The sequence below is a fragment of the Athene cunicularia genome (assembly GCF_003259725.1).
Source record: "Athene cunicularia isolate RWA chromosome 5 unlocalized genomic scaffold, athCun1 chr5_part3, whole genome shotgun sequence".
NCBI classification, from domain to species: Eukaryota; Metazoa; Chordata; class Aves; order Strigiformes; family Strigidae; genus Athene; species Athene cunicularia.
The window spans coordinates 7765291-7781197 of NW_020799103.1; the positions used below are offsets into that span (position 1 = coordinate 7765291).

The window sequence follows — 15907 nt, forward strand, 5'->3', positions numbered from 1 at the left end:
ATCATGAACTGCTGAATAAAATTCTATGTGGTTTAAAACTGTTGGGTTCCAGCAATTCTTATAAACAGATTCTGATTTTTATTTTTTTTTCAATAATTATGTTGGTAAATTACTTTTGGCAATGTGACCCTTTATGAATAAATCCTCATTTCAGAAACCATTATTTTTATGATTCAGATTTAAGCCATGCAGTAGCAAGTATAAAACTTTAATCTTTATTTCTGATCTATTAGCCTGCATTTAGGAATGCTCTCTAGGTGTAATCTGAGGGGCTGCATTGTTGTCGACCTACTCACAAGTGGACATAAGGGAACAAAATGCCAGGCTTTTGTCAGAGGTTATTTTCAGCTTGGTGATAGCAATGGCATTGCTCAGATCCCTGAAACTCTCTCTTATTCCCCTCCCCTCCCAGCTTATAGGGCTGACAGTGGTGGCCACTGCATTTAAAGAGTGCAGGAATCCCTCGCGTTCAAACCCTTCAAGGCTTAAGAAAATACAGAGAAACATCAAGCGACTCCGGTAAGTAGAGCGGATCAGGTTCTGCCAAGACTGTCTGATATAAGGCTTGGGGGGGTTTCTGTTTTTTAGGGTGGGTTTTTTTTTTCCTAACAGGTGGTAGAAACAGCTTGTTACTTGACAAAGTAGGTATAGCACAGAAATGCAAGTCTTGCAGAGCTGAGAGCAGTATTTTAGGTTTGGAGTAGCAGGCTGATAAGAGAGGTTCTTGTGGGCTTTTGAGCCTGTTGAGTAGCTACTAGTGTTACAAGGACAGGGCTGTAGGGATCCTCGTTAATGATTCACATCTTTTGACAACAGGCAGAACAAAAGTTTCAAAAGCTTTTAAAAAATTTTGTTACAAAGCTACGGAATTACGTTTTCCATAGTTTGTATATAAAATTTTTAAAGCATACGAATTTGTGTGCTTTCATAATTTCTCAGGTAATAGTATTCTAGAAGTAAAAAACCCACAAAAAAAATCCTCAAAATATTTAGTGTCAGCGATGAACTGGTTTTATATCAAACAAGAAGTAAACTTCTATGCAGACCTGACAGAAAATGGCGAGATAAGAATGAAAGATGAAAGTATTCACACATCCATCACTCAAGCATTACAAGGCAGCATGATTGGTCAAGTCTCCTGAAAAGCCTTAATAGTTAAGAAAAAAAAACCAAAACAACAACTTTGAAAAGTTTTCTACGTAAACATAAAATTATTTCAAAGAATAAAGCTTTGTATATAGATAAAGTAATTCTGTGTCTGATCTCAGTCATCATGGCACCATTTCAGAGTCTGGAACAGTTCTGCTTGGCACATAAAAGACTTCGTGCACGGATAAGGATTTCGAGAAGGATCTTGTGGAAGGACAAGTGAAAGTTGATAGCCCAGGATTAGGTTTGGAAAAAGGAACGGGTCATTTGTACAGCAGGATGCAGTCTCCCACAGGCACATGAATCAAAGCGAACTGAGCTTGTATGTACAAGCATGTCTCTCTGTGTGTGGTCGTTTTTTAAGTCAGAACTAAGTACCTTGTTCTAGTCTCAGGGTATCATGTGTTTTAGAGGTGCAATCTTAAATTGCTGCAAAAGTGTGCATCAAGGAAGTTATAAAGGAAATGTGGCATTACTATGCTAGGAAATAATAGATAACTTGGAAGGACAGAGATGAAAGCAAAGGACTCAGACACCCAACTCTGAGTTTTTCTATCAGCTTTTGCAAATCACATGCTTGATATAAAGTCACTTAAGATCTTTTGTTTCAAAAAAGGGCTTGTGTAAGTGTCAATGAAAAAAAAACCCAAACCAGTATTTCTTTTCTTGTGTCAGTGTGGAACTTCTCATCCCTTGATCTCTATGTCTTTGTTTACTGCAGAAATAAAGGAAAAATGCTAGTCATTATGAGATTGTGGTGAAGACTAAATGTATGACACTAACTCATGAACTTAAAATTTACCTGTATCAATAGTTAATTTAATGCATTGGAATATAAGAAATATGATTATAAATAGATAACAATAGTGCTTCTTTATTAAATTACCTCAATCTTCAAACAAACATTTCCTGTGTTGTGAATCAATTCTTATGAGAGAGAATGTTTCAGCCATCGGGTTTTGACAAAAGCACCTTCAGGCTTTTTGAGACACAGCGACAGGAACTGGCTTTACACTGCGGACACATTAAAACTTAACAGGAAGCGTTAGCTGAAGAGAAGGAGAAAAACTACAGCAGCATTTTACTGCTACTTGCATGAAGGAAGCTGTATCTCGTTATCCCCATGGTGCTGGGGACGGTCGAATGAGTCACTGGTGGTCACAGGACAGGTCAGCAGCAGAGCTGTGATTAGATACCGAGTGACGTCCCGGTTGCCTTGGCATTTCCTGCTGACTTCAGCTGGGAAAAGAGTTTCCAAGGTAGCCTTGATACTTGCCTTTCAATTGAGAGAGTGATTTAATTTCATATTATTACTGTTTATTATGTAAGGAATCAGTATTCTTAGACTTTTAACTGAATCTGGACTGAACAGCTAGCTGGGACTAGAACAGAGAGAGATTCAAGGCACTTTCTATCCATTGGCCCCGATTCAGCACTTCTACCACCATTTCTACCAGCTGCCACCAAAGCCAACGCTTCCCGTTCCGTTTATGCCCTCCAAAGCCATCCCCGAGCACAGGCGGCACCCTGAGATAACCCTCCCAGACACACAATACGTAACTTGTGCAGTCCGTTCAGATACAACATGAGCTCTAGACTCTCAAATGCATAATGCATTTAGATGGGAAATGCATTTAGAAGGGAAAAGCTCACACTTAGCAAGGAAACACCAGAATTACTTTCAAGATCTTTTTCACCTGCACCACGCTGTCTAGCACTAGTGCTGCCTTTTAATCCTGAACACAACTTCATTGGGCCAGTACTGCCTCCACTTCCCATTTAGATCAAAGGATCTAAACATATTTTGGGATTATACTCTTATCAATGGCACTCTGATTAGTGGGACACACTCTGTGACAGATATGTGACACCCAGATTTGTACGGTATGACTAACAGCCCAACAGAAGACGGCTCACATTTTTTCATGCCTTGCAGAGCACAGAAACACTTCAAAGGCTTCCTTGCTCTGAGGCTAGCATACCTAGTAGTGTTACAAGCTCTAACAAGAAGCGTGTATCCTTGGCTGCACAGCTAATGTGTATAAATTCTACTCCAGATAGTAGCTGCATTTTGAAGCTGAACAATACAAGCTGCTGAATACTATTAGAACAAGTCCAAGAACACTCCTCCAGCTTAACAGTACCGTGAGTGCTTGCCAACATGCCGCAATACTACAACACTCAAAAGCTTCTCCGTCACATGTTTAATGCATTTAGAACAGGTCCACTCTACTTCCCACTAGATCACCAAAATATAACAAGTTCCATTTAGCAGTCATTGCAAGTTAACCAGATTAAGGCAACAAAGGTCAGGGAATTTCAAGGGGGTTTAGATACTGACACTCAATGAAATTTAGAGACATTAAGACTTTGGGTATATTCTTTTCTTATGACATATAGGAGATTGAGTTCTATTTGTACATTATAAGGATGGAACTTTATCTACCATTACAATCTGGATGAGTAGAAAACTAGGAATGCCATGTACCCTGTGGGATTTACTTGCTCCTGGTAATACTGCTGCACAAGCAGCATCCGCAGGGGTGGTCACTGCACTTCGGTGCTGGAGAGATGACCAAAGCAAGGACACAAAGAGCACGGACTAGCTCAGGTACCTCAACGCACTCTTGAGTGGCCGGCGCAGCCACTGGGGCACACACTGATGTTCTTACACCAGTATCCTTATGGGAACGTTTTTACTGTGCCTTCTTTCTCCTAGAGCTTCCCATCAGGTGATGCCAAGAAACCATGGAAAATGTGTATACACGCCCAGTCATGTTACTATACTTAGTCACAGGAGCAATGGCTCTTTGAAGACCTCCAGCCCGTAACAGCACAAGGTTCACTATCACACGTTATCAGACTTTTTCAGAGATTAATTTTTTTCCTTCAGTTAATGATGTAATTAGAGCTACTTTCCAACAAGTATGCTGTTGCCACAGACCGAGATGCTGGGTGTGTCTCTGAGGGGAGCTGAAACAGCAGAAGCAGTTTACAGAGAGTGGAGGTGCAAACCTCTCTGCTCCCAGTGCTCGCTGTGGGTGCTGCTCCAGCTGGGAAGGGACTCCACTGGAAACCAGATTTGAAAGGGAATGTTGTGAACACCAAAATCAGATTTTTAGTTTTCACGAAAAAGTGTCACAAACCTGATTTTTATCGCCTGTCACTCCTCCTCCTCTTAAAAATGTTTGAAGCCTTACTTGAACTATTTTTGTAAGAGGAAAAAATGACACCAGTAGAAAAGTACTTTAAAAATAGAAGAAAATACAGAATAGTGGAATGAGACAATAAGATTTTATCTATATGTGAAAAATTTCTCCCTGTTCTTTTATATCCCATTTAAAAGAAATGGAAAAGATACTTAACCAGTGCTGCTCAGTAAAGCCTTCACTGAGTAAGAAAGGACCAAATTCATAGTCTGTTCTTTGCCTGCAGTTATTTTTCTTTCTTATTTCAGCTACATCAGATTTTTGCTTCTTACTCATTACATTACAGATAAAGAGTTAGAGGCAAGCTGAGTTTTCTTTTCCTTTCTGCATCACTACTGTTTTCTAACTGTCAGAGCAGTTCAGCTCGTGAACAGCCTCCCAAGACAACGGATAGGGTCTGAAAAGAGATGAACGGCACGGTTGCTGTGTGACAGCAGAGGACTAGGCTGACTGAGCTGGGGAGGTTGTTCAGCTGAGCATAAATCAACCTCGCAAAGAGAAGGAGAGATTGGATCTTGCACGAGGATGACAGGTATGCTGTCTACTCCATGTGACAGTCACAACAACGAATACGTAATTACTCAGGGTTTAAGGCTGTACTAGCAACCTCAGTACCAAAGCAGAGATGTTTGGATATGCTGGTATCTGAGTTGTTATAAAACAGATTGTAAAACGTGCCCACGTTGCTGTGTCTGCAGTGCTATTGCTTCAGTGTGTGTCCATGCTCCTAGGCCACCTTCCTTCTGCTGGACAGACGTGTCTTTTACACCAGTGCATGATCTTTAGTGTTAGTTGACAGAAGGAATTTCCTTCAGGTTCAGCTTGCAGAGCTGGCATGTAGAAACTGGTCATTTTATTTTGAAATTTAGAAGACACGGTACTGAAGTCACCAAGATGATAAAAAACACAGGACATTAGTGTCCAATGTACAGACGTAGTAAGATGTTAGTCTAAAATGCAAGCTGTTGAAAATACCAGCTATGTGACATCACTGATGCGATAGATTCCCCTCTCTCTCTCATTTGACCTCAGAAGAAAATTCTCAGGTAGCAGGCCTGGTTCAGCATTCAAAATCCTTTTTTTTTTTTTTTAAGTTAAGGATATCTCATGGTGAATTTAATCAAACACAAACAGCACAAGCAGGCTTCGAAAGAACTATAATAAGAAGGTGACTGGTTTTCCAAGAAGGAGAAGAAAGGCCTGAGCCAGGAGCTTGGAACAACCGATAATGCGATGTGCAGGTGACAAGATGACGTCCCAGTCTTTCCAGAAACGATGACTCAAACAAGAAAACAGAAGGGCAAACCGTCGGCTGGGGTTGTTTCAGATGCATGACAGCACAATCATCAGGAAGGGCACTGACTGAGTTGGCCATCAGGTGACCCGAGCTGGGCTCCTGGCTCCGACACCGCGCTCCTGTGTGACCTTGGGCAAGTCACTTCAACAGTAACTGGAACAGCAACCACAACCTTTTTTTTTTCTTTTTTCTTTTTTTTATTTTCTCTCTAATGTTTAGATTTTAAAAACAACTGACAAAGAAAAACACACCTCAAGCACCTTAGGAACCTATTATTACTTTATAATAGCTCTACAGCACAGTGATCTTGCAGCTGTTTTATGAGGAATTCAAAAAACCAAAGACAACTTGTTTCTATTAAAGTATCCCCTGAAATAATACTGTACATTTGTTAAACTTCAAGGTGGAATTATCCAGGTACAAATTGTATACAATTATATCATACTGACACAGAAAATTGCCTTTATACTTGTCACTGAGGAAGCTCATGTGGCACTGGATGAACCAGCACTTGAAGAGGTATAAATAGTACTATATGCTGTCTCTTACCAGAGAGTCTAGGTAGAATACTGTTCTGTAGAAAATTTAATGACAAATACTGTCCATGCTTTTGCTTAAACTCCAGTAAAGCTTCAGAGTGTTTGATAGCCTCCATTAAAAATTGCCTGACAAAACGAGATCAACACACGTAAAGCAAAAACTGAGGGGAAAAAGACTACGTTGGGATACATGGGAGGGCAGGATTGAAAGAAAATTACTATTTGTTGGAAATAAATCCTAGATCCACTTTTCCATAAGAGGTTTGAGTGATCCTGGCACCTTTTCACTGAAACAGCTCACAATCATTTCACATAATTACCATCACAATACACCAACCTAAGGAGTGTCATTATTTACAAAAGTTACACAGGACTGAGGATTCAGGCTGCCCCTGCTCCCTGAAGCACCAGGCCAGCACCCTCACCCACAGACAGGAGACACTCCTGCTACACGGCATGTAGCATATTGCACTTATGAAACAGCAGTTAACTGGAAAGGGGGGGGGAAAGTAATAATAATTTAAAAAAAACCCCAACCAACTGTTTTAAAATAATTCAGTTTTGCTGTTGTATTTATTTATGTAACTTGATTTTCTAGGTTACCCTTCAGCCCCAAGGATGCCCAACTGGGGAGGTGGAGCCAAGTGCGGTGCCTGTGAGAAGACAGTGTACCACGCTGAGGAAATTCAGTGCAATGGGAGGAGTTTTCACAAGACGTGCTTCCTCTGCAGTAAGTGGGGCTACACTGTTTTCACTCCACAGTATTCCCATAGCTCTGTATGAATCTTCCATTAAAGCTGGTAAATTTACTTTTGTGTTACTTTGCGTGCAATAAAGCAGCTTCATAGTTTCCCCAATTGAACACGTTTGCTCAGGGGACACCTACAGCAGGTTTTAAACACCCTACACAACAAACAGGACGGTAGAAGCAACCAGCATCAGACTGAATTTCACACAGGGAAAGTTCTGTAAAGTTTATGCATCTTACATCTGGAAAAATTCCAAGTAGTGGGCAGTCACACATTAATCATCCTACCTAAAGTACAGCGAGATGGATTCTGGTCCTGCTCTCTCTAGAAACCTAAAGATGAAACCTTTTTCCCGTCCTTTTAGTAATGAAAGGGTGGAAAATGACTGCATCCGTTTTCAAAGCAGCAGCCAGTTTTCTGCAATGCCACTGTGCCACTCCATAGCAGCTCTTAATAATCAAACCCAGTTTTCTAGGCCCTTACCCCAAGCAATCTGCCTCTCGGGCTCCTGATTTTTATTTTTCCAAACACGATGCGTTAGATGACTTTTGTTAGGGACACTGGAGTGCTGCAGAATCACAGTATCTAGGGGGATGTCCAAGAAACTCTACCCTCTGTTCCACAATGTAGCATATTACGGGTTTGTTTCAAGTTTAAAAAGTCTACAAGAACTAATAAAATAGCGTTCATAAGGAAGAAGTATGCCTCATTGTGATATTATAGGAGATGATTACTTTTATGATTAATCCTAAGAATTAATTTCACACAGGAAAGCTGGAAGACATTACCTGTGTTACCTAAAATCTCCCACCAACAGCCTACAAATACCTCATTTTCCTCCCCAAAATTTCATATACTCCCATTTAACTTACTCTTTTACTCCATGCACCTCTCGTATTCAGCAGATAGATTCTAGGAATATTACTTTCTCTGCAGATGAATTTAGCCCTTGAAAAATTAGAGACGGTATCAGAGTTCAGCTCTGTTTGCCCTTTGTGGAGAGAGTAAACAATTTGATAAGAACTAAAGATAACTAAATAGTTTATTTTGCAGACAACACTTGAGATTTGGTACCTTTGCAGTATGAATTCCAGCATGACAGCTTAGGAACCATTGAATCCAATTTTTCACCCTCCTTTCCTGGATGGATAGAGAATTCTCACTCAAATGCATGAGATTTGCCTTACATGCTTAGATGACACAGTACTATGCAGAGTCAGTCCAAAGGATGCACTTGAGTCGTCTTTGCTGTCTCTGAGTGCCCTGCAAGTGATGCCTAAAAGACAAGAGTCAGAAAAAATTCCATGAAAAAGTTTTCAGGTAATCAACAACCTTCAGCCAATTCTTACAGAATGGTAAAAATCTCAGTTTTGAGAAAATTAGAAACTTTTTACTTCTTCCATGTGCTGCCTGTAACAGTTAATATTTGATATGAGAGAATCTATAGGGAGAGGGACATGAATGTGGTAATTATGAGAAAAACTTTACCTCCCTTACCTTGTAAGGAAACATTATTAAGCTTCATTCTTAGCATAACTATTTTTTTTAAATGATTCATGATAAAAACCACATATATCCATTAGCTCTGCCAGCTGTTTGTTTGGTTTGTTGGGGGTGTTTGGTTTTGATTGGTTGGGATTTTTGTTGGGGTTGGGGTTTTTTTTATTTGCCTCTTGTAGTTATAAGTCTGAAGGAAATTATTAATAGGTTAGATACTAAAAATGTATTCCCAGCAGAAGTATGTTTAAGGTCAAAAACTAAAGATGCATCTAAGCCCAGCTGGCATATAAGAGGTATGTTAATTGGCTTTACTTTTCCCATGATTCACACACACTAATCAGCAGCTCCGGACAACTCAGGATCATGTATCATGTTCATGGGCTTTTCAATGAACCAATTATAGGATTTTGTTTCTCCACAGAAGAAAAACAATCCTCCCTGACCTAATCTCAGGTACGAAACAGTTAACCTCTTTAGTGGAGCTTTATATTAAACACATCTAAAATATGTTTTATATTCTACACTATTTTTGATCAGACACACAAAACACACCAGTATTTTTTCAACCAGAAAGTTCAATTTGGGCAAAACTATGGACAATTCAAACCAACCTGTTAACACAGTAAGAATCAGACAAGCTCATCTATAAATCAGTCTCTTCACAAACTTTCCCTACAAACATTAACAAGGGAGAAGTTTTCCCACAAACCCTCCTTCCCGTGCAGATTGCTGTTTACCTACCTTGTTTCCCTGTCAGCTTTTACTCAAACCGCAGCTGTGACGGACATTTGGCAGGATCTCACACCATCAACCTGAAACTTCTTAGTGCCGGCTCGCCAACAGTATCTGTTGGCAGATGACAGGTCTCAAAGTTATCTCAACAATAGCACTTCAAGGGCTTTTGCTCCATCTGTTGTGGTGAATTGATACTCTATCCCTAAAGTGCCAGAAATAGAAACACTTCATCTTCTGCTAGAGTTTCCATCATCTCTTAACTCCCTTAGCAAATATAATTATCATGGCAAAGCAGAAGAGACTGAAGCACGATGTGATCAGGTTCACACATTTACAGAAGTCCCTCATTTTATTTCTATTAACTATAAAAGTCCTTGCATTTTTTTTTCCCCTCTACACACTAGTGACAGAATTAAAGCTGCAATCATTCCAGTATCAACTTCAATTCCCTGATGTGGATGAAATTTTAGACTCACAGCAGGACAGTTAAAATAAACATGGGGGGAAAGGGACTAATTGAACACCCTGCTAGCTCTTCTAGAGCTTGAACTTCCAACCACTTTTGATGCTTCTATATTTCACGGGTTTATGTTGTTTACATGAGCTAAGTAACTTCATTTCCCAAGCTTTCAGCAGCCCATGCATGACTGGAATGGTGTCTGTGAGGCATACACTTGTTCAAGGGAAGTTAGAGAAAAAGCTTATACTTTTTTTTTTTTTTTTTCGTTATCAACCACTGTTGACACAGAGAACAAGAAATAAGAAATGTTGGAATTTTAATTTTTAAGCATAGTACATGGCCCTGATTTTCTACAGGCACTCTGAACTGGAAGTTTCATCCCCTCTCAGTGGGGTGGGGGCTGCCTCACACCAAACTCCCCAACAGCACAGCATGCAGTCGCCAAGCACACGAAGAGTGTAGCTACTATTTTTTTTCCCGTTCAGTACTGTCCCGTTTCCATATGCATAAGCAGCAAGGAGGTCCAACAGACTTGTAACAGAATTCAGCCTCTAAACGCTGACCAAGTTTCAGATAAGCAAAGCACTGGGGAGCGAGCGTTGTAGCTCCCACAGCCCCTCGATGAGCACAACCCCCCGTGAGACCAGTCGCAGCAATGCTGGGTAGCTCTAGGCAGGGGTTGTGTTTCAGAATGTGGACACGTGCTTACCGAGATCCATACAGAAGGAGTTACTTGCACTCATATCTTCTGGTCCTTCCGAGCTGAAGCTTGGTTTCGAGTAGTGCTGTAGAGGATATAACTTGCATTCCATTAGGAATGTTGGGCATTCCCGTGGCATCTTCTGTCCGTCTCCCAGACCTTTCCTAGCGAGCTAAGCCCAGCACTATTTCACTATAGTGAACATGACCAGGAAGAGGTCTCTGGTTTTGGAACAGCTATAATCATACTCCTGCTATCCTAGAGGAAGTCTAACAGAGCTCAGACTACCAGTTATTTAGGATTGTTGCCTTGCCTTGCACTACAGCTCAAACAAATTAAAAAAACCCAACATATCCTGCTTGACTCTGGACATGGTATGCATGTTATACCCTTGTTTGGAAATAAGCCACATTAAAATAGCACGGGCTGAGATGAAAAAGCCACCACAGGCACAGAGTAACTATTTTAAAAGATGCAGATGCACAGTAGAGTCAACAGCCCTGCACATTATTTTTTTTCTTAAGATTTGGGAGTTTAGGATGACCATCTCTAATCCATTTAAGCTTCACAGATCTAGACCAATTTTCTTGATAAGCTTCTAAGTTTCCTAGGGTTAGAGTATAACTTTAGAGTGGCGACAGAGCATGTTGTGTGCATGCACAACTATTTTAGCAACAGCCCACTGAAGTTTTATACTGACTATAGGCTAACACCCTCCTTTTTCTGTATTTTTAAAGATAAAAATAAACACTAATTGTAATTATTCTGAACCACATAAACTCAAATTTGAAAACGCAAATGCTTATACATGTCTCTTTTTCCCTGTTTTCAGTGGCTTGCAGAAAAGCTCTGGACAGTACCACGGTAGCCGCTCATGAATCTGAAATCTACTGCAAAACCTGTTACGGGAGAAAATATGGTCCCAAAGGTATTGGCTTCGGACAAGGGGCAGGATGCCTCAGCACCGACACCGGTGATCATCTGGGCTTGAATCTGCACCAGTGAGTTAAATCCCACTGACAGCACCTTTTTTTCTGGTACTACGTGTCACTTAGCAGGCTATTTCAGATATTTTATTCTGTTTCCATAACAACATCTAGCATAAGTAGCAGAGCAGACTTTCCTATAACCTCTCCTTCAGTAGACACTGTAATTTACCAGTTTTTAATGATGTTCAGTCTCTTTAAGCCTTCTTTTACAAATTAACTCCTCCTTCAATGGGCAATTATTCTGCAGCAGCAGCCTTTAAATGTCACCACACACGTAAATATTCGCTGCAATTGTAATTTGCCATTAGTAACACAGTGGTGAAATCATATTCACCATAGAACATGAGAATTATTTTTTTTTTTTCTCTCTCAGAGACTAAAATACAGTTAAGTTTTACTGTTAGAGAAATAATCACACTACCACATACTGTTAACTCTCCTCTCAATGGGGGAAATAACATTTCGAAATCCTCCCTGTGGCTCGAATAACATGTACAAACACACCAAGAATATGTTTGAACAAAGGAATTCTAATAGGATACCATCTTCCAAAAGCACAGAATTATCTCTGACAGTACTTTTTTCTCTGATTCTCAAAGCTGCACATTTCCAAATCAACGAGGCTTTAAGGGAACCAATTAACCTATACGCTGTGCAGGAAATAAAAGCTTAAATAATGCATTTAAGTGTATCTCCTTGTAAGATACAAATCCATTACAGGCAGAGTTCTGCATCAAACTGTCACGTCCTGTAGATTTAATGACCTGTTGCAGTTCAACTATCCAATAATTCAAAAGTCATTCTGTGAAAGGCTTCAAGCTAGCACAAAGACAGAAAGCACAAAGTCCAGAAATACAAAGCAAAGCTACTGTTCTGATGTGCTTTTGACCCCAGGCCAGCTAAGAACCCCAGCTCCCAGTCCAAATGTTACAGGACTATTGAAACAACCGCATGCAGGATCTAATTTTTATTTTTCCGTCACTCAGTACCTGCAAAGAGCCAGTTACAAAGAATAGAGAGGTCGTTCACTTGTGTTTTCCCTATTGCCTCTCAATAAAACAAGATTCTTTTTTACATCCACTTTTCATTAGAGTATTTTCTGCACATGGATGCTGGCAGCTCCAAGTACTCACCCCAAAACAGGTAACCTCAGCAGTTACAGTATCAGCTTTTCAATCACACAACACAGGATAGAATACTTATTCTTTTTTCCCCTCCTTTTGCATGTCTAAGACCAGTAATTGAGTATTTTTTATCCCTTAGCAAAAACCCATGAAATCATATTCCTAGAACGTAGGTAACATTTTAAGCAGTACTTTAAAACTCCAAAAACTTGTTTTAGGGGGTCACCGAAGTCTGCTCGTCCTTCTACACCAACTAATCCTTCAAAGTTTGCCAAAATGATGGTAGATGTGGATAAATGTCCTCGTTGTGGCAAATCAGTGTACGCTGCAGAGAAGATCATGGGAGGAGGAAAAGTAAGTAGTTATTAGGAAAAAAAAAAAAAAAAAAAAAATCACACTTTTATAATGGTGATAAACTATAGCTAATAGGTCCCTCATCTTTTAAATTTTTACTCAGTCTCAATGAATAAAACATGAGGATGAATTAACAAACTGCTAGAGAGCCCAACATACTTTCAGGTTTAAAACCACTTTCAGGTTTAAAACCACTTTTCGTAAGCTGCCTTCAACTTCTTGCATCTTGTTGATGTCTGAAGAACAACTCGTGGCTACTGTACAGGCTGGCTCTTCTACCACTGTTATGCTACTACCACCTCTGGGGATATCTGTAATTTAAACGTTGATTTGCCGTGGCAATTGCAGATATATTAGAGATCCTGTGACTAGAAAAACAAAAGCCTGTCTTGCAGGACACGCTACTTCTCTGCTCTAGGAACTCTCACTAGAATATCTCTGCACATCAAAGTGGCCAAAACAAGAATACTATCTATAGCTCCCTGCTTTCTGCTAGACCTTAATTAGTAAAAAGTCACTAGGTAAGATCTTGATATGGGATAATAAAGTAACTGAAAAAAGACTAACCTAGAATGACTAAAATTGGAAGCCCTAAGGCCAGCAAAACAATTTTAACCTTTTCACAACATAAGAAGTGGTAGTTCTTTGTTTCTTGTATCTGCTAGCTGTGCACTTTCTGTAACATACAATGAACTGTCTTAATATCCTCAGCCGTGGCATAAGACTTGCTTCCGCTGTGCGATTTGTGGAAAGAGTTTAGAATCTACGAATGTTACAGACAAAGATGGAGAACTCTACTGTAAAGGTAAGAATTGTCATGGGCTGAACTGGGTTATTGAGTCCATCTAAAATTAGCCTTTTAAGATCTAGTATTGCCATCATGATTTACCCTGCTGCATGCTTAAGAACTTAATGAAATTTCATTTTATCTTTTTTTAACAACGGTCTCAAAGCAAAGAGCTATGCTAACACTGCAATTGCATCTTCTACTATTAACATTTAAATTTTAAAGTAGTAATTTTTCTGTACATACCACCTCCTCTCAGATCTGTCCTCAGACCTTCTAACAGGAACACCGGCTGCATCTGCTGGGCAGACTCTTGTATCTGCAGAATCTCACTCACTAAAAAAAATAAATTTAAAAAAAGCCACAAAGACACAGACCTTCAAAGGTCATCCATTTAAGGTCACAGTCCTAATTTGAATTCCTGCCTGTAAAAGTTAAAAGATGCTTCCACGATATTGGTAGCACAGAAGATACACATTAATGATAAATTATACATACAGATGTTCTCAGATCAAGAAAGTTCACGGACTCTACTTGACTCTTCGAAATAGCTTAAGGGGAAAAATATGCAGTTTTTATATTCTAGGCTAAACTTTAGAATCCTAAAGAAGAATTTGTAAGTTCTGTGACTTTGGGTATAGTCTGACAACTGCAAGTGATCAAATCTGCGTATATGGAGAAATATGCTGACCATTATTATTTCCTTAGCAGAGCTGTGATAAGTAACTACGCACACACTTAGTAACACAGATTTAAAATGGAGCTGTTTAAACTACCATCATTAGATCCTGAACAAATGCTCCAGTTCTTTTAACCTCGTTTGAAAATCTCTTATTACTTAGCCTGTTTTACTGCATATTTGCAGACAAGAAAGTAGCTTTTTGCAAAAGTTATTTAGATCTTAAGTACATACAGGGTTTTTTTTGTTGTTTTTGAGAAGATCAGATGTGACTTTTTAAAAATCAAACATGTGATTTCAGTTTCACTATTAGAACCTGTTGACACTTCTAGGAAAGACACTATTTCAGATTTCCTTTGTTTTATTTACATTTGGTAGTAGTACTAAAACCAGAAGTCATTTACATGAAAACATTCAGAATACCATTTACCTCCTTTTTTTTTGCAGTTTGCTATGCAAAAAATTTCGGTCCCAAAGGAATTGGCTTTGGTGGCCTCACTCAAGTGGAAAAGAAAGAGTGCGAATGAGAAGAAATGGATGCAACTGACTCAAACTGCTGTTGATGCCACCAAGCGATAGCTGCCAAGTAAAACATTAAACATCACGCATTGCTAAGAATCTAGGGCATTTGTTTAATATTTTCCACATTGCAGGAAAAACTTGTGAGCTTATATCTTAAGAAATCCTTTGAATAGCTTAAAAAGGTACAGTGATAAACTAAGATTCATGTTTGTTTTACACTCAAGAAAGATTAAAAGTGTCATGGAACATTATTGCTTCTTGAACTAGTACTTACCACACTGTAGAATGGAATTTTAAAAACGCAGCATACTGTCCCATTAAGATAGAGATCCCCCATGGAGCGTGAGGGGTCAGTGTTCCAATTTAAGCTGTATTTTCCTTTGTTCAGAATGTTTTGCCGTCTGTATTTCTACCAATCTCCTAGTGGCGTTTTGAACACGTTAACATTTTTTTTTTAGTGCAAAGTAGGTATTATTTGCTTTGAGACTATTAAAATGGATTTCAAATTCTTTCTCTCAAAGGGAGATATTTCTACAGAAAACCAGCATTTTATTAGAATACAGTGTAGCGAGTTTTGTTATTGTATGTTTTCAAGCTACAATAAAGTATTGATACTGCTTCACATTTCTTTTTCTTGAATTTGCTTGTGCTTTTATGTTCTACAATGTCTCGGATAAATGCATTTCACCAAGATGAATGAAATGCCCCATTTCTTAACTACAAGAATCGTGTTTCATTACACGACCTTACTCTTATGTTGTCAGTTCTATATGGTATTTAACTTTAATTTTCTGATCCGTTTCCATGCTGGTTTTCATTATTACCTACTTTGACTTCCATTCAAAAACCACACTGCCCAGCTGGCCACTCCAGACTGATGTTGTAGCCTTTCCTTGGGAACACAGCTGACATCTAGCTATTGAAGATCTGTGCAGGTAGCTGGGAATAACTCCCTCTGTTTACATACACTGCTATTTTCCGTCATCATCTTACCCATTTTCATACACTAACAGGGCATATATACATGCAAAATGTAAGGCAAGAGAGTCAGGGTTTTTCTTATGGCTTTGTGCTTACCTATTCTTAAGTACCACACTGGTCACCTATCCCTTGA

The 15907-nt window shown here is 39.3% G+C and overlaps 1 protein-coding gene across 1 annotated transcript; it reads left to right on the forward strand.

Moving 5' to 3' along the window:
• The first annotated feature begins 428 nt into the window (after window positions 1-428).
• Window positions 429-15408, forward strand: CSRP3 (cysteine and glycine rich protein 3). Its single transcript, XM_026850808.1, has 6 exons — window positions 429-519; window positions 6793-6924; window positions 11171-11339; window positions 12670-12805; window positions 13517-13610; window positions 14719-15408. Exons 2-6 carry the CDS (start codon window positions 6813-6815, stop codon window positions 14796-14798), a joined length of 591 nt encoding a protein of 196 aa, XP_026706609.1. The 5' UTR covers window positions 429-519; window positions 6793-6812; the 3' UTR covers window positions 14799-15408.
• Window positions 15409-15907: the final 499 nt, after the last annotated feature.